The sequence below is a fragment of the Rhinoraja longicauda genome, chromosome 6 (assembly GCF_053455715.1).
Source record: "Rhinoraja longicauda isolate Sanriku21f chromosome 6, sRhiLon1.1, whole genome shotgun sequence".
In the NCBI taxonomy this organism is placed as follows: Eukaryota; Metazoa; Chordata; class Chondrichthyes; order Rajiformes; family Arhynchobatidae; genus Rhinoraja; species Rhinoraja longicauda.
Window position 1 is genome coordinate 38,021,722 of NC_135958.1, and position 25,484 is coordinate 38,047,205.

Below are 25,484 nucleotides of genomic sequence, written 5' to 3' on the forward strand. Positions count from 1 at the left end.
CCCTCTAAACCTGTCCTACCCATGTATCTGTCTACATTTTTCTGAAACCTTGCGATAATACCTGCCTCAACTATCTCCTCTGGCAGCTCGTTCCATACACCCACCACTCTTTGTGTGAGCAGGGTAGGACAAGCTGGGGAATGCGGGCAGGGTGGGGAGTGCGGGCAGGGTGGGCAATGTGGGGAGTGCGGGACAATGTGGGCAGGATTGGCAATGTGGGCAGGGTGGGCAATGTGGGGAGTGTGGGGCAATGTGGGGAGTGTGGGGCAGTGTGGGGCAATGTGGGGAGTGTGGGTCAATGTGGGGAGTGTGGGGCAATGTGGGGAGTGTGGGACAATGTGGGGCAATGTGGGGAGTGTGGGACAATGTGGGGCAATGTGGGACAATGTGGGGCAATGTGGGACAATGTGGGGCAATGTGGGGAGTGTGGGACAATGTGGGGAGTGTGGGGCAATGTGGGGAGTGTGGGGCAATGTGGGACAATGTGGGGAGTGTGGGGCAATGTGGGGAGTGTGGGGCAATGTGGGGAGTGTGGGGCAATGTGGGACAATGTGGGGAGTGTGGGGCAATGTGGGGAGTGTGGGGCAATGTGGGGAGTGTGGGGCAATGTGGGGAGTGTGGGGCAATGTGGGACAATGTGGGGAGTGTGGGGCAATGTTGGGAGTGTGGGGCAATGTGGGGAGTGTGGGGCAATGTGGGGAGTGTGGGGCAATGTGGGGAGTGTGGGGCAATGTGGGGAGTGTGGGACAATGTGGGGCAATGTGGGGAGTGTGGGACAATGTGGGGCAATGTGGGGAGTGTGGGACAATGTGGGGCAATGTGGGGAGTGTGGGGCAATGTGGGGAGTGTGGGGCAATGTGGGGAGTGTGGGACAATGTGGGGCAATGTGGGGAGTGTGGGGCAATGTGGGGAGTGTGGGGCAATGTGGGGAGTGTGGGGCAATGTGGGGAGTGTGGGACAATGTGGGGAGTGTGGGGCAATGTGGGGAGTGTGGGACAATGTGGGGAGTGTGGGGCAATGTGGGGAGTGTGGGGCAATGTGGGGAGTGTGGGGCAATGTGGGGAGTGTGGGACAATGTGGGGCAATGTGGGGAGTGTGGGGCAATGTGGGGAGTGTGGGGCAATGTGGGGAGTGTGGGACAATGTGGGGCAATGTGGGGAGTGTGGGACAGTGTGGGGAGTGTGGGACAGTGTGGGGAGTGTGGGACAGTGTGGGGAGTGTGGGACAATGGGGGCAATGTGGGGCAGTGTGGGATAACCTGGGGAGGGTGGGCAATGTGGGTGGGCCGGACTAACTCAGCCTGTGCGCCATGTCCTGGGCGTGTGATAGTGCGAGCCCGCCCGTTCCGGGGCTGCAGGAAGCCTTGCCTTGGTGCCTTTGCCTTGGGGGCGGTGGGATGGCTGGAAGCGCGTTGAAGGTGAGTGAGGGGGAGGGGGGGGGGGGGGTGGGAGCACTGCCCGACACTGCCCTGTGTACCCCCACCCACCCCGGGCCGCTGCCACGTTACTGGCCGGCCGGGGCCGAACAACGCGTTGGTGCCGCGGACTCCCGGGAGTCTCGACCTCTGTGAGGGTTTGAACACAAAGTTTCAAGGTGCTCCCCGCCTTACGATGCTCCGACTTACGATATCTCGACGTTGCAATGGTACAGACGGCGGCGGCGGCGCGTACATGATCGCGCCTACTCGATACACTCGCACTTACGATATGTTCGGCTTGCGATGGGTTTCTCGGGACGGACCCCCATCGTAAGTTGAGGAGCACCTGGGGCCAGCGGAGGTGTAACATTTTTCACAGGAGCTTTGAAACAATTGCCTGGCGCGAATGTGTGAAAGGATCGTGGAGTTAACACGGGTGTCTTTGCGAATGTTTTGCACTGCATGACACATGATGATCTCGTCCGCTTTCCAAACACTGGGGGTGGTGAATCTTGCTGTGTCTGTGGTTGGGGCTTCTGCACCTCCTGGACCAGGGCTTCCCAACCAATTACCCCAGGCAACCTTTCCAAAGTAAATTTACCCCCACCCTGTTTTGTTCAGCCATTTGAGTTTACACTTCTACCAATGTGCAAGGTACATCTTCTGGATGCACTGGGACGCATCCTCAGTGATGGGACCTGGGGTCATGGGGTGTTTCGGGTCTCACAACATCAGACCCCCTCGCCCAGGTGACCCAGCCGGGGTTGATCAGTCCCCAACTTGCATCCCAGCAGCAACTGCCCACGGATCAGCCCTCTTAATCCAAAGCCATCTAGTGGCTTTCTCTGCGGCTTCGCTTGCGGATTGAATGGCCCTCTTCTTTGCCAGCCCCGTAATGCCCAGTTGGTTGAGGACTTTGCAGAGTGAACGTCCTGCAAAGCCTCTACCGCCCACCTCTATGGGTTCATAGCATGTCATCCAGCCTCTGTGCCGGCACACCTCCACCAGCTCCTGGTACTTTGCACGTTTCCTCTCATTTGCTTCTTCCATACGTTCTTCCCAGGGTAATAAAGCGACCGACAAAGGGGAAATTTTAAAATAGTTTTAAAACATTATTATTGTAAGTTCACAAATGGCAATAATGGTAGGCAAAATGTACCACCTGGGGGTAATTTACCCCAGGTTGGGAACCCTTGCCCTAGACCGTAAAGTATTCAGGAAAAAGAGATGGAGCTGGTGTTGCAAAAATAACGTTTTTAAATTGTATCAATGATACCTTGAAAAAAATGCAGTTGACACAGCATGTCAGGCAGCATCTCTGGAGAAGGTGATGTTTCAACCTTTCTCAGACTAGTGCTGGGTGGGGGGTGAGGAAGGAAGCTGGAAGAGAGAGTTAGGGGAGGGACAAAGCCTGGAAAGTAATAGATGAACATAGACATAACTCAGCGGGACAGGCAGCATCTCTGGAGAGAAGGAATGGGTGATGTTTTGGGTCGAGGCCCTTTTTCAGACTGAGAGTCCGGGGAGAGGGATACTAGTGATATGGAAGGGTACAAACTCTCAGTCTGAAGAAGGGTATCGACGTGAAATGCCCCCTATTCCTTCTCTCCAGAGATGCTGCCTGTTTCGCTGAGTTGCTCCAACATTTTGTGACTATCTTTGGTGTAAACCAGCATCAGCAGTTCCGCCCTACACAAGTAAGAGATGAATACCAAAATGCTCACCGACTTAAACTGGGACTCCCTTGAAAGCAGACAGCAGATGCTCAGATTGACTGCCCTTCACAAGATCATCAACAAGGACATCCACGTCCACGATGACTTGCACGTCAAAGAGAAAACAACAAGATCCAAAAGAAGCCACAACAAGTAACTTGTAGAACACACATCACACATCTATTCCCTACATCCAGTCTTTATTCCCTGAAGCAATTTCCCTCTGGAATGCCCTCCCACAATCCTCTGTTGACATGCCCAGCTACGCAACCTTCAAGACCTCCATCCAGGCCCGCAGACGGCAAAGCCCCCGCAAGACCAGACCCACTCTCACCAACGTCCAGTATAGTCCCTGGTAGACGCTTCGGAGGTGATGACTACAAGATACAAGAGAGAGGGTGTGGGGGAGAAGGGGGGTACTGATAGCCAGTGGTTGGACAAAGGCCAGAGATGAGACAAAGAGTGTGAGTTAGGAGAGAAGAGTTGCAAATAGTGAAGCCAGAGAAAGGAATGTAGGTGTATGGGGTCGGGGAGTGGGGGAAAACAATCACATTTGACTGTAGGGTTTACCATTCGCCAATTGTTTTGTAGAAGTAGGCAGTAAATAATAGATCCCTCTATTGTTAACTTTATCTAGTTAGCCTTTGATTTATGCCAAGAGAGGTGAAATGAGTGTTGAAAGATCAACATGGAGATTAATTTTGACAATGTATTGTAATCACTTTTAAGGCCCCTACAGCATCTCACGATCTCCATCCCTTCAAAGACTGGTGTGGATTTTGTAGAGAAATGCTGGTGAAACTGCCAGCATTCATCACTATTCTGGTTTCTGAATTTCCGTGGATGCGTGAGCGTTCTGACCCTGGAAGTTAACACGGAAAAATAAATAAGCCAATTGCTGGACAGTCATGAAATGAACATGTCTGAATATATCTGCTGGGTTCTGTGGATTTGAATGTGAGTGTCTCAGGCCCAAAGAGAAGTTTGGTCATTTAAAAATTAAATTACCAAGCTCTCTTTTCAGATATGTCATTAGATCTAATGATATATCCGAAAAGAGTTTTCAGAAATGTCTCTTTTAGATCTTTCTAAGTTTTATTTAAATCTCTAATCACTATTAAATTTTAATTAATTTTTTTAAAGTGTACATGTCGTTGAGAACCATTTTGGATTTTTCTTCACATTTTGAGTTCATTTGCAACTTAAGATTGTAATGTTTGTTTTTAGAAGCATTCAAGGTGTTATAAGATTCAGGTTCTGGCTAAGTGGGGCTGTGACTTAGCTGACAATAATATTTTTCTCTTCTGGGCAAGGGTTGTGGTTGTGCTGTACGATGTTCCTTTGCAATTTCAGGCCTTTACAACCTAAGATCCTGTCAGCTCTTTATCTAAGTTTGTGCTGGAAGACTGGTAAAAGTTCAAGGTTGTATTTATGCCAAGCTGAACCATGCTAAATTCTTCTCTTTCTGCTTAATTTTAGTGTCTTCACTTTGTGAAGTTCTCTGCAATATTCATCCATGTGCTGTGTAAATGTAGGGCGTGTGCAGAAACTGGAGGCATACTCTGTTACTAGCATACTCTTTTGTCACCAGCTTTCGTTTTAATTTCGATTTTTGTTATCCTGCAGAGACGTTTGCGAGAGGCTGTTCGGGTGCTGGGCAGTGGTACTTGTCTGTTTTTTGCCTATTGCACTGCAGTTGGGGATGAGAAGTTTTATGCTAACCACCTGATGCCTACACTGCAGAGATTTCTGGATCCAGAAGTGGCACATACGTTTGCTGTGCGTTTTATTTCCTGGGGAGTAATCCCTCGTTCAGAACGCAAGGATTCTTCAGTCCTGGTAAGCGCCCCCAGGAAACCACGAAACGGCAATCTGTGCAATATGTGAAGCGCAGCCGTGGCTTTGCAAAAGCCATTTAAAGTTTACTAAATATGGTTTTGTTGTGGCGTCCATTTTGTTGTGGTAATCCAATAAAATATCATGAAATAAGTGGGGAAAATGCAAATGCTCCGAAAGTCAACTGTGACTCGAAGGGCCAAATGGACCCGTAATTTGTTAGAAAAAAAACATAGGGAATTACAGCACTGCTTTTTATCCAGTTCATTGCTGCATTATTAGAACTCGCAGGTAATCTGGGGGAACATTTCTTTTTATGGGGAAAATGTGTTCTTGATTGATCTCACAGGCTTGCATCTGAGGGTATTTTGTTGAGAGAACTATGCTGTTTAAGGAATAGGAAGTTAGACTGCTGAGCAAGTGCACACATTTTTCTGAAAATTCTGCGTTATTGCCTGTTACAGGAGCTGACAATGAGTGGTGGTAGAACAAGGGGGACAGAGTGAGAATCAGTGCCCTTGGATGTATCTAAACCAGAAGCAATGATTGCTACAGGTTATTGGTGAGGGCATCCTACCTATAATCCCAGGGAAAATAACAATGGAGAGCTGCCAAGTGTTGTTTGCAATACTAGAGAGTTTCATCACTTTATCTCCACCCTAACCACCACTTTGTTTTCACAGCTCCGTTAGGTTTATAACTGCATTCAAGAGAGAGCTAGATAGAGCTCTTAAGGATAGCGGAGTCAGGGGGTATGGGGAGAAGGCAGGAACGGGGTATTGATTGAGAATGATCAGCCATGATTACATTGAATGGCGGTGCTGGCTCGAAGGGCTGAATGGCCTCCTTCTGCACCTATTGTCTATTGTCTGACTAATAAGTTGAAGAGTTTCTAGAACATGCAGAGAAAAACTCTGTTTATTTTAATGCCCCAGCAGCAGCTTTCAGAAGAAAAGTTTTTGAAGAGGTTACCAGGGAAATTGATAAGGGCAAGGCTGTGGATGTTGTCTATATGGACTTCAGTAGTCAAGTCAAGTCAAATTTATTTGTCACATACACATACACGATGTGCAGTGAAATGAAAGTGGCAATGCCTGCGGATTGTGCACAAAAAAGAATTACAGTTACAGCATATAAATAAAGTTAATAAGTTACTATAGTGACAAAAATTTAGTCTCTGGGGTTATAAAAGTTGACAGTCCTGATGGCCTGTGGGAAGAAACTCCGTCTCATTCTCTCCGTTTTCACAGCGTGACAGCGGAGGCGTTTGCCTGATCGTAGCATCTGGAACAGTCCGTTAATGGGGTGGTAGGGGTCCCTCATGATCTTGCTTGCTCTGGATCTGCACCTCCTGATGAATAGGTCCTGCAGGGGGACGAGTGTAGTTCCCATGGTGCGTTCTGCCGAACGCACTACTCTCTGCAGGGCCATCCTGTCCTGGGCAGTGCTGTTCCCAAACCAGACTGTAATGTTGCCGGACAGGATGCTCTCTACAGCCTCAGAGTAGAAGCAATGAAGGATCCTCAGAGACACTCTGAATTTCCTCAGTTGTCTAAGGTGGTAAAAGCGCTGCTTTGCCTTACCCACCAGTGCGGCAATGTGCATTGCCCACGTCAGATCCTCTGTGATGCGGACTCCCAAGTATTTAAAACTGTTCACCCTATCCACAGTAGACCCATTTATCTCCAGTGGCGTGTACGTCCTTGGATGTTTAGCCCTTCTGAAGTCCACAATCAGCTCCTTCGTTTTAGTGACATTCAAGAGGAGGCTATTGTCCTGACACCAGAGTGCCAGATCAGCCACCTCCTCCTGGTAGGCCTTCTCATTGTTGTTGGAGATCCGGCCCACCACCACAGTGTCATCAGCAAACTTGATGATGGAGTTTGAGCTGAACCTGGCCCCACAGTCATGTGTGTACAGGGAGTACAGTAGGGGGCTAAGGACGCAACCCTGGGGGGATCCTATGTTCAGGGTGAGGGAGCTAGATGTGTGTTCCCCCATCCTGACCACTTGGGGCCTGGCCGTGAGAAAGTCCAGGACCCAGGCACACAGAGGGGTGCTAAGCCCCAGTTCCATCAGCTTCTCAACCAGTCTGCTGGGGACTATTGTATTGAAAGCTGAACTAAAGTCAATGAACAGCATCCTCACATAGCCCCCCTTCTGGCTGTCCAGATGAGAGAGAGCGGTGTGCAGAACCTGGGAGACCGCATAATCCGTGGACCTGTTCGGACGGTATGCGAACTGTAGTGGGTCCATGTTGCGAGGAAGGAGGGCGCAGATGTGCTTCTTGATTAGCCTCTCGAAGCATTTCATGACAACCGAGGTGAGGACCACCGGTCGGTAGTCATTTAAACACGCTGGAGAGGCATTCTTTGGCACCGGTACAATAATGGATCTTTTGAAGCATGCAGGGACCACGGACTTGGCCAAGGAGAGGTTGAATATTGTGGTGAGCACTGGAGCAAGCTGAGTAGCACAAGACTTTAGTACTCGCCCAGATATACCATCTGGGCCTCCAGCTTTCCAGTAAGGCATTTGACAAGGTTCCACATGGAAGATTGATTAAAAAGGTTAAATCGTTGGGTATTAATAGTGAGGTTGCAAGATGGATTCAACAATGGCTGAATGGGAGATACCAGAGGGTAATGGTTGACAACTGTATGTCAGGTTGGAGGCAAGTGTCTAGTGGAGTACCCCAAGGATCTGTGTTGGGTCTACTGTTGTTTGTCATTTACATTAATGATCTGGATGATGGTGTGGCAAATTGGATTAGTAAGTATGCAGATGATACTAAAATAAGTGGTGTAGTTAATAATGAAGTAGATTTTCAAAGTCTACAGAGAGACTTGGGCCTTTTGGAAGGGTGGGCTGAAAGATGGCAGATGGAGTTTAATGCTGATAAGTGTGAGGTGCTGCATTTTGGTAGGACAAATCAAAATAGGACGTACAGGGTAAATGGTAGGGAATTGAGGAATGCAGTGGAACAGAGGGATCTGGGAATAACTGTGCATTGTTCCCTGAAGGTGGAATCTCATGTGGATAGGGTGGTGAAGAAGGCGTTTGGTATGCTTGCCTTTATAAATCAGAGCATCGAATATAGAAGTTGGGATGTAATGTTGAAATTGTATAGGGCATTGGTGAGGCCGAATCTGGAGTATGGTGTGCAGTTCTGGTCGCCAAATTATAGGAAGGATGTCGACAAAATGGAGAGGGTACAGAGGAGATTTACTAGAATGTTACCTGGGTTTCAGCACTTAAGCTACAGAGAGAGGTTGAACAGGTTGGGTCTTTATTCTTTGGAGCGTAGAAGGTTGAGGGGGGACTTGATAGAGGTTTTTAAAATTTTAAGAGGGACGGACAGAGTTGACGTGGGTAGGCTTTTCCCTTTGAGAGTGGGGAAGATTCCAACAAGGGGACATGACTTCAGAATTAAGGGACAAAAGTTTAGGGGTAACATGAGGGGTAACTTCTTTACTCAGAGGGTGGTGGCTGTGTGGAATGAGCTTCCGGTGGAAGTGGTGGAGGCAGGCTCGATTTTATTATTTAAGAGTAAATTGGATAGGTATATGGATGGGAGGGGATTGGAGGGTTATGGTCTGAGAGCAGGTAGATGAGACTAGGTCAGAGAAAGTGGTCGGCGTGGACTGGTAGGGCCGAACGGGCCTGTTTCCGTGCTGTAATTGTTATATGGTTATATGGTTAAGTTCTGGATTCTCCAGGACAACTCTGGAGAATTGCAAACCTTGCTGACTGTAGAGTTTGCCCCATTCGCCAGGGATCACTGACTGTTGGTTTGTTTCAGGAGGTAAATGTATTTGGCAGAAAATTCAAGAACCCGGTGGGACTTGCGGCAGGGTTTGACAAACATGGGGAGGCGGTGGATGGCCTTTACAAGATGGGCTTCGGATTTGTGGAGGTGGGAACTGTCACGCCACAACCCCAGGATGGTAATCCCAGACCCAGGGTGTTCAGACTGGCTCCCGATCGGGCTATCATCAACAGGTACTACTCGACTACAATACTTCTGTCATAGTTGGTAGAAGATGTGTATTTGTGCTGGGGCAGGTATGAATGACTGCAGGTTGGATGTGATTACATGGAAAATAGGTGCAAGAGGAGGCCATTCGGCCCTTCGAGCCAGCACCACCATTCAATATGCTCATGGCTGATCATCCAAAATCAGAACCCCGTTCCTGCTTTTCCCCCAAATCCCTAGATTCCGATAATTTAAGGTGAATTAATTGCCAGAGACCACCGACACCGAAGTGAAAGCTCCAATGAATTCATGGACATTGTGGGAGCCATTTTGCGTTTATTAGTTATTTTGCATATTATGATATTACTTTGTATCCTGCTGTATTTTTGGACACTACGAGGTTACTATTATGCTTGCGTAGCCATGGGTGGGACCAGATCGTTAGTCTAACCTGCCTAACACTTACGTAATGCTTTAGTGTGTGTGTACGCGCCAAGCCACTGACATTAAGGTCGGCAGGAAGAATCTTAATTACAGAAGCCTGCTGAAATATTAAGATTTTAGTAAGTCATAGGTCACGTAGGAACGACGATAGGATATTAGAGTTGTGGAGATCTCTCTGTTGTTATTTGCGTAAGGAAGGTATCTGCTCCCGTTTCTACGTCACACGGTAAGCTTTGGAGCTTTATAAGGGAGACGAGAAGCTAGCCGTTACAGACATCATCTACCTCCCATTTATTGCATGTAAAATGGTTGCTAATGGCGGTGATTGCTATCCCTCCATAGTCATCCCACAACAACTCTGGTGAGGGAAATGAAGACAGCAGGGTCAACCACTTCACCCGGCATTGTTTTGTACCTTGGACTTCATCAGTCAGAAAGAACACTAAAGTACCTTCCTCCACTTTGGCTGCCCATTGAAATTCATCTCCATCTTACCTTTGCTCCATTATGGCTTGAAGGTCAAGGTTCCAGCCCACAGCTACATAACAGATCTCATCACAAGCAAGGCTGCCTCGCTATCCTGTCAACTTGTCCAATCTTTCTCGCTACAATACTGCTGTTCACCTCCAGCAAGCTGACATGAAGTGGTGTTACAGGACAGGTGAGAAAATGTTCAAACGACAGCCCTCCACTCCAGAACTAAGGTGAGGCGGCATCTGGTTAAGCTGCAGTGTGCAAATGATGCTGTTCCAGGTCATCATCGACTTGTTGACTGAAGCACGTGAGGGACTGGACAAAATAAACATTCCCTACTCGCCTGCTCCCACTATACAGCACTGCCGTCTGACTAGAAAAGTCCTCTCCCCTGGAAAACATTCAGCACTTCCCATATCTCAGAAGGCAGACATTGATGATTTAGATTTAGAGATACAGCGCAGAAACAGGCCCTTCGGCCCACCGGGTCCGTGCCGCCCAGCGATCCCCGCACACTATCCTACACCCACCAGGGACAATTTTTAAAAAACATTTTGCCCAGCCAATTAAGCTACATACCTGTACGTCTTTGGAGTGAAATTCCCAACCCACTTCAACACACCTGCAGAATGTTTGGTCATCTGAGGAAAGTGGATCAGAAGATCAAGGCCTCAGGTCTCTGGGCAGAAATGATGCTTAGTTACCTTCAATGTTCTGAGACTTGAAGCATTACAGTTGGTATCTCAACATCGGAGAGATACCTTCCAGTACTATCTCTGCAAAAGCCTCTGGCAGGATATACAAATCAATGGTAACGTCCTCTGCCAACATCACTGTCATTAATAACATTTAGTTGGCACAATTGTACTGGTCATCTTACTCGTATGCGATAACAGTCTCCTGAAACAGTCAATTCTGAACTCTGCCATGCAAAACAATTGCCAGGTGGGCAGAGGAAGCTATTGAAGGATGTGCTCAAAGCCAACATGTAAAATTGCTCTTGGGAATCCATGGCCGGTGAACATGAAGAGAAAGCATTTGGGATGGTGCTCCAATCCATGCATGGGGATCACACACATGCCCAGAGTAAACAGTGGAAGAAACACACTGCACCCCACCTACTTGCCCGCAAGTCCAGCCGAGATACGGTCTTTCTTTGCAATACTGAAGCTCAAGATGAATTGTTCGTGCATGGGTTGGGAATCTCGCCCAGTGCTGGCAGAGGACATTAGTTTAACTTAGCATCATGGTTGCCACAGGCATTGCGGGCATTGTATTCCTGTGCTATCCTGCTCCATGTTCTATCTACTCCTGGGTACATTCCCCAAGGACTGTTACGTGGAGATTTCATCATATGTAGTTTGCAGGTGGCCACCAATGACCAGTCCTGGTATGCATCCTCTGTGTCAGTGAGAGGTGTCCGTGTCTGTGAGTGTAAATCTCTTTAATATGTGTTTCTCTTTAATATGTGTTAGATGGGTCCAGACACTTTGGATGCAGTGAATCAGGAAACATTCCTTGGGAATTTCAGAGCCTTGCAGTTTTCTTTACTGACTTATTTTAGAAAATGTCTGTAATTATCTTCTTATCCAGATATGGCTTTAACAGTCATGGGCTTGCTGTTGTACAAAGGAGGCTTCAAGCTCGGTCAGAAATACAAGCGCAGCTTACAAAAGGTAAGAGTGAAAATAGTTGGATCACAGGAGCTAATTTGTATTTATCAAATATACCTTGCTTTTGTTTTTTGTTTTATTTAATTTTAAAAATCTTCCCTGGCCTGATTCTGAACCCTGTTTTTAGCTTTATTTTTCACGTGAGCCTGTGCAGAATTTGTCAGTTCAGCATGTGGATTGTGAAATTTGATCTACAATCAAATGATAAATACACCACATGGAGTACAATTCATTTTCTAGCCACAGGGTGGCAGCAAACTGACAGATGAAATAATAACGAAAGGCTGCGGGTTTTAAGCAAGGAACTCAGAATGCCTGAAATCTTCAGTTGGTCAAAACCCATCTGCGGAAAGTATGGATTCATCTTTTATGTGTGTACGTCAGGGATTTAAAAGATAATTGGGCTGAAATTCTGATAGCTAATCCCCAGTGTTGGCGTTTTGTCCATTAGACCAACAAAAAATAACCTGCCTCACTTTTCATCTTGTTGAGTGAGACAGCTAATTAACTAGCTCTCCATCTGGGTACCAAATGGAAAGGCCCTACAGGACAGACCGAAGAGAAGAGGTTTACCCTGGCTTCCTTTCATCACTGCTGCTGTGAGAGAGTGGGGGTGGGGGAAGAGGGGCTGGGGAGGAGGGCAGGGTGGGGTGGGGAGGAAGAAATAGTGGGGGAAAGTGGGGGGGGGAGGAGGGAATAGTGGGATGGGGGGAGAGTGGGGTGTGGGCAGGGAGAGTGGGGGAGGGAGGAATGGGGGTGGAGGCAGGGCTGGGGGGAGTGGGGGTGGGGGTAGGGGAGGGGCAAGTGGTTAGGGGGGGATGGAGTGGGTCAGTAGGGGGAGGAGGGGGGGATAATGGGGATTGAGTGGGGGGGTTGAGGTGCTACACCAATACCGGAGAGGCGTTGGGTCCAGGGCTCCTCAGTCATACCCTCTCCCCTTCCCTGTTCCCCCTCTACGAGGAATGGACCCAATGGGACCACTTGGTCTAGTGTCCTTTAAATGCTGTTATATTACCTGCCTCAACTACCTCCTTGGCAGCTCATTCCATATCCCCACCATCTTCTGAGTGAAAAAGTTGTCCCTCAGGTTCCTATTAAATCTTGCCCCTCTCAGCTTACACCTATGTGCTCTGATTTTTGATTTCCCTACCCTGGGTTAAAAAAAAACTGTGCATACTCTATTCTCCTCATGATTTTAAGCACTTCTGTAAGAATACCCCTCAGCATCCTTTGCTCCAAGATATAATGTCCTAACCTACCCAACCTCTACCTATAGCTCAGCCACTCGAGCCCTGGCAACATCATCATAAATCTTCTCTACTCTTTCCAGCTTAATGTCACCCTTCTTCTAGCAGGGTGATCAAAACTAAACACAGTACTTCAAAGGTGGCCTCACCAATCTCTTGTACAACTGTGACATAACGTTCTAACTCTGATACTCAATACCTGACTGGTGAAGGCCAATGCACCAAAAGTCTTCTTTGTTACTCTATCTACCAGTGATGCCACTTTGAGGAAACTATATATCTGTAGACAATACACAATAGGTGCAGGAGGAGGCCATTCAGCCCTTTGAGCCAGCACCGCCATTCAATGCGATCATGGCTGATCACTCTCAATCAGTACCCCGTTCCTGCCTTCTCCCCATACCCCTGACTCCGCTATCCTTAAGAGCTCTATCTAGCTCTCTCTTGAATGCATTCAGAGAATCGGCCTCCACTGCCTTCTGAGGCAGAGAATTCCACACCTTCACCACTCTCTGACTGAAAAAGTTCTTCCTCATCTCCGTTCTAAATGGCCTACCCCTTATTCTTAAACTGTGGCCCCTTGTTCTGGACTCCCCCAACATTGGGAACATGTTTCCTGCCTCTAATGTGTCCAATCCCCTAATTATCTTATATGTTTCAATAAGATCCCCCCTCATCCTTCTAAATTCCAGTGTATACAAGCCTAATTCTTCCAGCCTTTCAACATACGACAGTCCCGCCATTCCGGGAATTAACCTAGTGAACCTACGCTGCACGCCCTCAATAGCAAGAATATCCTTCCTCAAATTTGGAGACCAAAACTGCACACAGTACTCCAGGTGCGGTCTCACCAGTACAATTGTAGAAGGACCTCTTTGCTCCTATACTCAACTCCTCTTGTTATGAAGGCCAACATTCCATTGGCTTTCTTCACTGCCTGCTGTACCTGCATGCTTCCTTTCATTGACTGATGCACTAGGACACCCAGATCTCGTTGAACTCCCCCTCCTTCTAACTTGACACCATTCAGATAATAATCTGCCTTTCTATTCTTACTTCCAAAGTGAATAACCTCACACTTATCTGCCATGTATCCGCCCACTCACACAACCTGTCCAAGTCACCCTGCAGCCTTATTGCATCTTCCTCACAATTCACACTACCCCCCAGCTTAGTATCATCTGCAAATTTGCTAATGGTACTTTTAATCCCTTCGCCTAAGTCATTAATGTATATCGTAAATAGCTGGGGTCCCAGCACCGAACCTTGCGGTACCCCACTGGTCACTGCCTGCCATTCCGAAAGGGACCCATTTATCCCCACTCTTTGCTTTCTGTCTGTCAACCAATTTTCTATCCATGTCAGTACCCTACCCCCAATACATGTGCCCTAATTTTGCCCACTAATCTCCTATGTGGGACCTTGTCGAAGGCTTTCTGAAAGTTGAGGTACACCACATCCACTGACTCTCCCCTGTCAATTTTCCTAGTTACATCCTCAAAAAATTCCAGTAGATTTGTCAAGCATGATTTCCCCTTCGTAAATCCATGCTGACTCGGAATGATCCTGTTACTGCTATCCAAATGCTCAGCAATTTCGTCTTTTATAATTGACTCCAGCATCTTCCCCACCACTGATGTCAGACTAACTGGTCTATAATTACCCGTTTTCTCTCTCCCTCCTTTCTTAAAAAGTGGGATAACATTTGCTATCCTCCAATCCACAGGAACTGATCCTGAATCTATAGAACATTGAAAAATGATCTCCAATGCTTCCACTATTTCTAGAGCCACCTCCTTAAGTACCCTGGGATGCAGACCATCAGGCCCTGGGGATTTATCAGCCTTCAGTCCCATCAGTCTACCCAAAACCATTTCCTGCCTAATGTGGATTTCCTTCAGTTCCTCCATCACCCTAGGTTCTCTGGCCCCTAGAACATTTGGGAGATTGTGTGTATCTTCCTCAGTGAAGACAGATCCAAAGTAACGGTTTAACTCATGATTCATTTGTCTCAGCCTTGCATCCTGCAAGTTCTTCTCTACCTTCTCACACTTCCCCAGATATATCTGTTCAGGCCCGGGAGATTTATCAACCTTCATACACCCAGGATGTCCAGTGCCTCCTTGACTAATATGGACTGTCCTCAAGATATCTCCTTTAACTGTCCCAAGTTCACTGGTCATCGTGTGTTTTTCTCCGTGCCATGCTCCCGCCTACCCTATCCACTCAACACACTTCTATCGCCTTCTTGCACGTCATGACTTGCAGCCTCTTATCTGCCTCACTCCTGCATTGGATCCCGTCTTACTGCCAATCTCCTGTCAACCCACCCTTGTTGCACTAGCAAGCCTCCTGCCAGAATACTGAGGTGCAACCCATCCCTCTTTTACAGGTAATCTCTGCCCCAGAAGAGATCCCAATGGTACAAAGATCTGGATCGCTGCACCAACTCCTCAAGCCACAAATTCACCAGTCCTGTCTTCCTGATCTTACCCTCACTGGCACATGGTCCAGAGAGCATTCTGGAGGTTACTACCCGTGTGGTCCAGCTTTTTAATATTTTGCCTCGCACTCTGTTTTCACTACACCCCTTTCTTACCGCTGCCATTTGTGCCAACGTGCACTACGACTTCCGACCGCTCTCCCTTCCCCCTTGAGAACGCTGCGGACGCGGACGAATCTCCTGAACCCTGGCTCCAGGGAGGCCACACGCCATCCTGGAGTCTTGTTGCAGTCTGAGGTCACAAAGCACATTTCTCCTCCTCTGTGCTAATGTATGAATTTCAATAACTTGTTGAATTCCAAGGCTTCGTAAATAATGTATGATTGCCAACAGCGTGCACATGATGTTTCAGCTTCCTGTCCTAGCGTTCAAAATTAAAACTCTTCTCAACAATTTTAAAGATATACCTCATTACAGAAACAGTAATTGACTGAATGATTTTTGTTTTGAAGGGGGAAGACCTCTGGGCATAAATCTGGGGAAGAACAAGCTCTCTAGCGATGCTGCAGCCGACTATGTGGAAGGAGTCCGTGAGTTTGGCCCATTAGCTGACTATCTGGTTGTGAATGTGTCCAGTCCCAATACTCCAGGATTAAGAACTCTTCAGGGCAAAGAAAAGCTCCGCAGTCTGTTAGAAAAGGTCGGCAAAGCTTTCTTATCGTTTGTTTGTTTCACCATGTAACTAAATCCAAAGCACCCCTATCTTGTCATCAGCTAAGGCACAGTAGTGGGACACTTGAATGTATTAGTCAGAATTTATAGGGGGAAAAAAACTGCAGATGCTGGTATAATCCAAGGTAGACACAAAATGCTGGAGTAACTCAGCAGGTCAGGCAGCACCTTGGGAGAGAAGGATTGGGTGACGTTTCGGGTCGAGACCCTTCTTCGGACTTTGAGTTTGAAGAAGGGTCTCGACCCGAAACGTCACCCGTACCCTCTCTCCCGAGATGCTGCCTGACCCGCCGAGTTAGTCAGAATTTATAATTATTCATCTCTGCCCAACAGTGGATTGTATTCACTGTCATGTGGGGTCCCTGATCTCAACAGCAGTAGTCTTTTGGTGCTTTTAATATACTCAGCCTCCACCATTTTAATAATTTAACAGAATTGGCTGTGATTTCTGTATCAATTTTTAAATTTTTTTTTAGGTAATGAAAGAAAGGGAATATCTGAAAGTCGATCGGAAACCTGCTATACTTCTGAAGATTGCTCCAGACCTCACAGCTGAAGATAAAAAAGATATAGCCAGTGTGGTAACTGAGGTGAGCATAACATGATAGGGGACGATTTAATATGAACATTGTACACAACACAAAAATTTGGGCCAATAGCTGTGGAAGAAACTCCACCATAAGCTTCTGTCCTGATGTAGTTGGTGTAAATGTAAGAAAATAACTGCAGATGCTGGTACAAATCGAAGGTATTTATTCATAAAATGCTGGAGTAACTCAGCAGGTCAGGCAGCATCTCAGGAAAGAAGGAATGGGCGACGTTTCGGGTCGAGACCCTTCTTCAGACTAAAGAAGGGTCTCGACCCGAAACGTCGCCCATTCCTTGTCTCCTGAGATGCTGCCTGACCTGCTGAGTTACTCCAGCAATTTGCAAATAAATACCTAGTTGGTGTAAATGTTACACTTTACAAATCAGAGGGTTTGAAGCTAAATATTATTTTTCTTCCTTGCATCTGTGTGTTTTGTAAAATGTGGTGAAGCATTGGATGGATTGGGTCTGCCGTGCCATGCTCCAGTGTGTAACTTTCCCATCGGTGTACTCTGTTCCACTCTCTAGCTTGGGGTTGATGGTCTTATCGTGACGAATACAACAGTCAGCAGACCAAAGACTCTTCAGGATCCATTGCAGACTCAGGGTGGTGGTTTAAGTGGAACGCCACTCCGAGAAATGTCTACAAAAACTGTGAATGAGATGTACTCTCTAACCAAAGGTATTTCTCAGCCGACTTAGTATAATGACCAGGTGTTCAGTCTTGGTAATGAATTTAAAGTTCAGAACCAGTTCATTATGTTGGAGTGCACTGGGTCTGAAGAAGGGTCTCGACCCGAAACATCACCTATTCCTTCTCCCTAGAGATGCTGCCTGTCCCGCTGAATTACTCCAGCCTTTTGTGTCTATCTTCGGTTTAAACCAGCATCTGCAGTTCCTTCCTACACTGAATAAATCATCATTATCTCAGCAATCAGCACAGTGGTTTCATCGGCAAAGGATGGAATGATGTTCACTGTAGATTGAAAAGTTCTCTGAAATGAGTGTATCTTAAGATGTAAGCACCTGCCCCTCCTTAGGCATGAAGATGCGTACTTATGGATTTTCTCAGGTTGTGTACAATGTTCATATTAAATCGTCTTTTTGTTTTCTGGAGTGCAGAGTGAGACATTTGCTCTTCCATCTCCAAAGGGGTTCATATTTAGGGTAATTAACAACGACCCTCAAAAGGGTAGTTGGTAATTTCCTGAAATGACATGGAAAGCCTTGCTCAATATTCTCACCAATTGAATATAATCCAGTAATCTCTAACCAGCCGCTGAGGATGTGGAGATTGGGAGTGGGTCATTGAACACGATGCCATTTTGTTCTGGTTTGACCATTTCTCTCACTCCCCACTGCAGATAATTTCATGAAGTTTTACAGATACTAATTGTTTTACTGTACTTAAACTATCCATTGCTCAGGTGGGATCCATGACAACATGATCTCAGCAGATGTGGTTGTGAGGGCACCTGAAGTGGTCCTGATCCACCATCCACACATTTGAGCTTCCAGCAACCTGTGGTATAATGAAGAAGAGTGATACATTCCCTTACCAAATCTGGGACATGGACCCAATTCTAACACTTCTTCATTCTCACAAACAACATCAGCTAAAATGATGCAAAGATGATTGTATGCTTACTGGTCTATGTGTCTAGCTACTCAATAGGTGGATCTCTGATTGTTCTTTTATTTATAGAAGACAAAATAATGTTTTTGATGGTTGGTTGAGTATTTGAGAAAAGTATATTTGTCCCAGTCCCTTTGAATTTATATTCATTATATTGTAAAGACTCAACGCGTGTACAATGCAATGTTTTATTAACAGTTACCGCTATTGCAAAACATGCGCGTTTGATAGACACTAAGGTAAAGTTCCTCAAGTCAAGTCAAGTCAAGTTTATTTGTCACATACACATACACGATGTGCAGTGAAATGAAATAAATTCCTGTTCTTGTTTGGGAGCACACTGAGGCAAAGTTCCTGTTGCTGCTGTGGAACACACTGCTCGACTGATGTCTTCTCTCGCTCTCTGCTCCCCGCCAAAATCCCAATCACGTGATGGTTCCAGCTGTACTGGCGAGGGTTCGATCAATAAGTGGCTTGACCACCAGATGGCGCCACAATATATGACCTCTGCTTGTTGCAGTGATGGAGAATTCTCAGTGCAGTCACTACAATGTATGATGTCAAGTTAGCATCCTGTCATGTGCATATCAGATGTGATGGACCTTATTGCTGATATGTTTTGTTTTCTAGGAAGAGTTCCCATTATTGGGGTGGGTGGAATTAGTAGTGGAGCTGATGTCCTTGAGAAGATCCGGGCAGGAGCCACGTTGATCCAGTTGTACACGGCCATTACATTCCAAGGGCCTCCTTTGGTACACAAAATCAAATGTGAATTAGAACAACTGTTAAAGTAAGTTTTCTCCACTGGTCCAATGTCATGCATCTTTTAATGATATGAAATGTTACTGATCATTTGACAAACTTGATTTTTTTTTTAAAATTGTTTGCTGGAGGATCATCAACTCAGTCATGGTCCATTTTGGTTTGCCCAGAACCTGCAGGTCTTCCAGTGCAAGAAATGTTCTGTGACCACTTGTTGCAGAACAGCACATTTCAGGGTGTGGGACTGCATGCTGAGGCACGAACTGAAGCTCACTTCAACCACCGTAAATGGGGAAAGGCCAAAACTCAGAATTGTCCCATTACTGGAGGGATACGGACCAAATCCGGGCAGGTGGGACTAGCTGGGACATCTTGGTCAGTGTGGGCAAGTTGGGCCGAAGGGCCATCGCTGTATCACTCTATGACTCCACTACACATTTGAGGAGCAGGGACTTGAATAAAAGCCTTTCAGACTCGTCAACCATGAAATGTATGTTAGAGAAAAACCCTGTTGACAAAATGTAATTTTTTTAAGCCAATGTAATGCTACATGCACTAAATGTATGCCCCATATTTAATATTTACAAGGGAGACATAAAAGACTGCAAATGCTAAAATCTAGAGCAAAACCCAAACTGCTGGAGGAACTCAGAGGGCCAGCAGTATTGTATGGAGGGAAATGGGCAGTCAACATTTTGGGTCAGGGTTTTTTCATTTGGACTGAAAGGGTAAAGAGGAGATAACCAGGATACAGGTGTGAGGGGCAGAGGCAGGACAAGAGCTGGATCCAAGTGAGGAGGAATTGATTGGCAATTGGAGTGAGGTGGAGATAGCCACAGAGGCTGGGTGTTGCACAGGGCTGCAGATTGAGGAATCTGATGCCAATAAAGGAGGGCCGGGCAGATGGGAACAGTGGTGGGGGGAGTGGACCCAAAGGGAGGACAATTCAATGTTCACGTCCTTGGGTTGGAGGCTACCCAGGTGGAATATCAAAGAAAGAGCAACCAAGTTGCTGTTCGTAAACCTACTTAAAGGTCCTTCTATGTTTTGCCTATTTAAATGTCTGACTAAATGTTCCTTAAACACAGTGATTGTATCTGAGTACCAGCTCATCTGGTGAATTACAGATATCAACTGCTCTCCATATTTGTAAAAAAAAAAAATATATCATTACTGCATTAATGTTCCTCTCTCTTACCTTAAGCCGATGTCAACGTTTTGATACCCCTGCAATGAGAAAAAGATTTTTAATACCTGCTTTACATGTGCCTCTTATGTTTCACTATCGGATAGAGATGCTTCATGTGGCATCCAACACTTTTTAATACTGACCTCCAGATTTTTTGAACTCGCTGACATCCCAACATCCATTCCCTTGGTTAATACAGATGAGAAGCATTCATTTAGGACCTTGCCCACATCACCTGGCACCTCACATAGATTGCCCCTTGTTCTTGGGCACTTGTTCTTTCCTTGTTATCCTCGTGCTCCAGATATACTTGGAGAATGTTTTGGGGGTCTCCTTAATAGACAATAGACAATAGGTGCAGGAGGAGGCCATTCGGCCCTTCGAGCCAGCACCGCCGTTCAATGTGATCATGGCTGATCATTCTCAATCAGTACCCCGTTCCTGCCTTCTCCCCATACCCCCTGACTCCGCTATCATTAAGAGCTCTATACAGCCCTCTCTTGAATGCATTCAGAAAGTTGGCCTCCACTGCCTTCTGAGGCAGAGAATTCCACAGATTCACAACTCTCTGACTGAAAATGTTTTTCCTCATCTCAGTTCTAAATGGTCTACCCCTTATTCTTAAACTGTGGCCCCTTGTTCTGGACTCCCCCAACATTGGGAACATGTTTCCTGCCTCTAACGTGTCCAACCCCTTAATAATCTTATACGTTTCGATAAGATCTCCTCTCATCCTTCTAAATTCCAGTGTATACAAGCCTAGTCGCTCCAGTCTTTCAACATATGATAGTCCCGCCATTCCGGGATCTTATTTGCCATGGATATTTAGTGGCCTATTTTTTGCCTTCCTAATCTCCTGTTTTTTTAAAGTTCTCTCCTACAAACCCTATATTTCTCCCAGCCCTTGATCCCAGTTGCCGATACCTGCCCAACGTTATGCAGATGCAACGAACTGCAGATGCTGATTTGAAAAAAAAGAGGCTCAATACTGTGCTGGAGTAACTCAGCGGGTCAGGCAGCATCTCTGGAGAAGGTGGATAGGTGGTATTTTGGGTTAGTGCTCTTCTTCAATCTGAAGAACAACACATTTAACAAATTCCCCCCATCTAGCCTCCTGCAGTAAGGCATTCCCACTCAATATTGGCAATGTCAAAATCCTGCACGTCTACAACTCTATTGCTCCTGCACGTTTCTGTGATTTGGTTGGATATCTGTTCCTCAATTCCCACTGAGTATTGGGTGGCCCACAATATAACCCAGGCAAAGTGAAACTGCGACTTATTCTGAAGTTCTGCCCATTTGGACTCAATGGCTGATCCTCCTGGATATCTGCTAACAGTACTGCAGTTATATTCTTCCTCATTATGAAGATAGACAGATCTCCTGGGCCTGATCAGATATATCCGAGGACACAGTGGGAAGCTAGACAGAAAATTGCAGGAGTCCTGGCTGAGATTTACAAGTCTGCAAGCAAGGTGCCAGACGACTGGAGGGTGGCAAATGGTGTGCCTCTATTCAAGAAGGGCTGCATGGGAAAGGCTGGGACTACAGGCCAGTGAGCCTCACATATGTAGTCGGGAAGTGGCTAGCGATTATTCTGAGGGATAGGATAGACATGCATTTAGATTAAGGATGGTCAGCACGGTTTTGTACATGAAGGCCGTGTCTCACGGATCTGCGTTTTTTGACGATGTGATCAAAGAGGTTAATGAAGGTCGAGCTGTGGACCTTATAGACATGGATTTCAGTTAGGCACCCAACAAGGTTCCGCATGATAGGCTGCTCTGGATGGTTAGATCCCATGGGATCCAAGGCGAAATAGCTGAATGGGTAGAAGATTGGATTTACGGAAGGAAGCAGAGGGTGATGGTGGAAGTTGTTTTCATACGAGAGGGCTGTGACTAGTGGTGTGCCTCAGAGTTTGGTGCTGGGCCTATTGCTATTTGTCATCTATATCAATGATTTGGATGAAAACATTCATGGCATTATTATCAAGTTTGCAGATGGCACAAAAGTGAGTGGTGTTGTAGATAGTGAAGATGTTTGTTACAAACTGCAGCAGATCAGTCAGAGAGTTATGAATCTGTGGAATTCTCTGCCTCAGAAGGCAGTGGAGGCCAATTCTCTGAATGCATTCAAGAGAGAGCTAGATAGAGCTCTTAAGGATAGCGGAGTCAGGGGGTATGGGGAGAAGGCAGGAACGGGGTACTGATTGAGAATGATCAGCCATGATCACATTGAATGGCGGTGCTGGCTCGAAGGGCCGAATGGCCTCCTCCTGCACCTATTGTCTATTAAGATCATGTTGCAGTTATATAAGATGTTGGTGAGGCTGCATTTAAGGGCCTGTCCCACTTAGGCGATTTTTCAGGCGACTGCTGGCGACTAGTCTGTCACTGGGTGTTTGCCGGGGTGTCGCGGGCATGATCGTGAGGAGTCTTCAATGAATCGTAGTGGATCTCGGCGCGTCGCAGAAAAATGTTCCAGATAGAAATTTCTCGGCGACAGCTGGCTTGTCGCCAGGTATCGTAGCTTATTGCGGGCGCTGTCGCATGCTGTCCCCAGGTCTGCTAGGTTGTCGCAGATGCATTTAGAAGCACGTAATATTAAATTAAGAAAAGGCATTTGAAGATACCAGACAATAGTTTTGTTTAACCAATTTATTTACCGTCAGGACATTTGACAGGTAGATTGGAGGCGACAGTTTGACGGTCAGGTGAGCGTGGGAATTTTGCGATGTTTCCGAAGACAGTGCTAGTCCCTTAGCCAGGTGCTAGTTTCACAAAAAAAGTAACTTGTATCGACCTAACTCGGCATTGTCGTAGGGTAAAAGAAAATTTTGGCGATCTGCTACGACTTTGACAGTCGCCTTAAAAATCGCGTAACTGGGACAGGTCCTTTAGAATATTGTGTTCAGTCCTGGGCAACATGTTATAGGAAAGATCTTGTTAAACTGGAAAGGGTGCAGCGAAGATTTAAGAGGATGTTGCCAGGACTTTAGGGTCTGAGCTATAGGGAAAGGTTGAGCAGGCTAGGACTCTCTTCCTCGGAGTGCAAAAGGAAGAGGGGTGATCTTGCAGAGGTGTAAAAAATCATGAGAGGAATAGATCGGGTTGATACACACAGTTTCCTGTCCAGAGATGGGACATGTTGGTCGGCGTGGGCAAGTTGGACTATAGGGCCTGTTTCCACACTGTGTGACTCGATGACTCTAATCAGTGGTGTGACTCCCCCTGAAATACATTTCCTACTTCACAGGTACAGCAGTCAGTGAAGAAAGCAAATGGCATGTTGGCCTTCATAGCGAGAGGATTTGAGTTTAGGAGCAAGGAGGTCCTACTGCAATTGTACAAGGCTCTGGTGAGACCACACCTGGAGTATTGTGTGCAGTGCAGTTTTGGTCTAATTTGAGGAAGGATATTCTTGCTATTGAGCGAGGGCAGCATAGGTTCACTAGGTTAATTCCTGGGATGGCGGGATTGATATATGATGAAAGAATGGATCGACTGAGCTTGTATACTCTGGAATTTAGAAGGATGAGATGGGATCTTATAGAAACATATAAATTTATTAGGAAATTGGACAGGCTAGATGCAGGAAAAATGTTCCCGATGTTGGGGGAGTCCTGAACCAGGGGTCACAGTTTAGGAATAAGGGGTAGGCCATTTAGGACTGAGATGAGGAAAAACTTTTTCACCCAAAGAGTTGTGAATCTGTGGAATTCTCTGGCACAGAAGGCAGTGGAGGCCAATTCACTGGATGTTTTCAAGAGAGAGTTGGATTTAGCTCTTAGGGCTAATGGAATCAAGGGATATGGGGGGAAAAAGCAGGAACAGGGTACTGATTTTGGATGATCAGCTCAAAGGGCCGAATGGCCTACTTCTGCACCTATTTTCTATGTTTACCATCACACGTGAAACTACTGCAGCCTGGAATCTTAAGCTGCGAAGTTTCCCTTCCCTCTACTCAGATTACTTAGATATCATTTCACTTGCACCTCCTCCAATCTCATCTACCGTATTTCACTTGCACCTCCAACCTCATCTACTGTATCCGCTCTTCCAGGTCTCAGCTTCTCCACATCGGCGAGACCAAGTGCAGGCTTGGCGATCGTTTCGCTGAACACCTCCGCTCAGTCCGTCTTAACCAACCTGATCTCCCGGTGGCTCAGCACTTCAACACTCCCTCCCATTCCCAATCTGACCTTTCTGTCCTGGGCCTCTTCCACTATCAGAGTGAGGGCCAATGCAAATTGGAGGAACTGCACCTCATATTTCGCTTGGGTAGTTTACACCCCAGCGATATGAACATTGACTTCTCCAATTTCAGATACTGTTTGCTTTCTCTCCCCATCCCCTCCCCCTACCCAGTTCTCCCACCAGTCTTACTGTCTCCGACTACTTTCTATCTTTGTCCCGCCCCCTCTGCTGACATCAGTCTGAAGAAGGAAAACCGAAACGAACCGAAACGTCACCCATTCCTTCTCTCCAAAGACGTACAGGTATGTAGGTTAATTGGCTGGGTAAATGTAAAAATTGTCCCTAGTGGGTGTAGGATAGTGTTAATGTACGGGGATCGTTGGGCGGCACGGACTTGGTGGGCCGAAAAAAGGCCTGTTTCCGGCTGTATATATATGATATGATATGCTGCCTGACCCGCTGAGTTACTCCAGCATTTTGTGTCTACCTTCGGTTTAAACCAGCATCTGCTGTTCTTTCCTACACATCCCTCCCCTGCTATTATTTTTCAAGTATTAACTGAAATATAAAGAATAAATGCGATCCATTAGATCCCTTTTGGCTTCATGGATCAAAGTCCAAAGGCACAATTTGTTTCCACGCAAGCATGTTATGACTTTGCAGCCTCAGGCTGATTTACAAGTTAATCCTTATTTTCTCACCAGAAATGAATTGTATTTGTTTTTGAAGGGAACAAGGATTTTCCAGCGTTGCTGAGGCAGTGGGTGCCGATCACAGGCCCGGGGTGACACAGACGCCTGCACTCTCAAAGGATAACATTCAAGGTGCTCCCATCACTGCCGTCAGAGCAACCTCTGTGTCGCAGCCCTCGACAGAATGGAGGCAGGGGGGCGTCCACAGCGATTAGTTGCCTCGACAACTGGTGACAAGTTGTTGGACAATCAGAATGAGATGACCTAACGATATCTCATCAACATCAAGGTGCACTTTTGATGAACCCTGAGAACAAGATGATCGGCGCACGGATTGATCAATGTACAAGTAGATCTGTTTTTCAAAAACATATTGACTCCATAATATATTTCTGTTGCCCAGCAGAGGTGCTGAAGACATCTGTGCTCTCTTTTGTACCATAATTGCATCAATAAATTAA

At 46.5% G+C, this 25,484-nt stretch overlaps 1 protein-coding gene across 1 annotated transcript; it reads left to right on the forward strand.

Moving 5' to 3' along the window:
• The first annotated feature begins 1,344 nt into the window (after positions 1–1,344).
• Positions 1,345–25,484, forward strand: dhodh (dihydroorotate dehydrogenase). The gene is made up of 9 exons (XM_078401781.1): positions 1,345–1,417; positions 4,759–4,971; positions 8,771–8,970; positions 11,456–11,538; positions 15,738–15,925; positions 16,434–16,547; positions 17,074–17,227; positions 18,812–18,971; positions 25,061–25,484. Exons 1-9 carry the CDS (start codon positions 1,397–1,399, stop codon positions 25,236–25,238), a joined length of 1,311 nt encoding a protein of 436 aa, XP_078257907.1. The 5' UTR covers positions 1,345–1,396; the 3' UTR covers positions 25,239–25,484.

Bases quoted from the DNA above. Each gene is read 5' to 3' on its own strand.
- dhodh (XM_078401781.1), top strand. From the start codon at position 1,397: ATGGCTGGAAGCGCGTTGAAG. The intron at 1,418-4,758 runs GTGAGTGAGGGG...GTTATCCTGCAG, and splicing joins TGGCTGGAAGCGCGTTGAAG to AGACGTTTGCGAGAGGCTGT. The intron at 18,972-25,060 runs GTAAGTTTTCTC...TTGTTTTTGAAG, and splicing joins GAATTAGAACAACTGTTAAA to GGAACAAGGATTTTCCAGCG.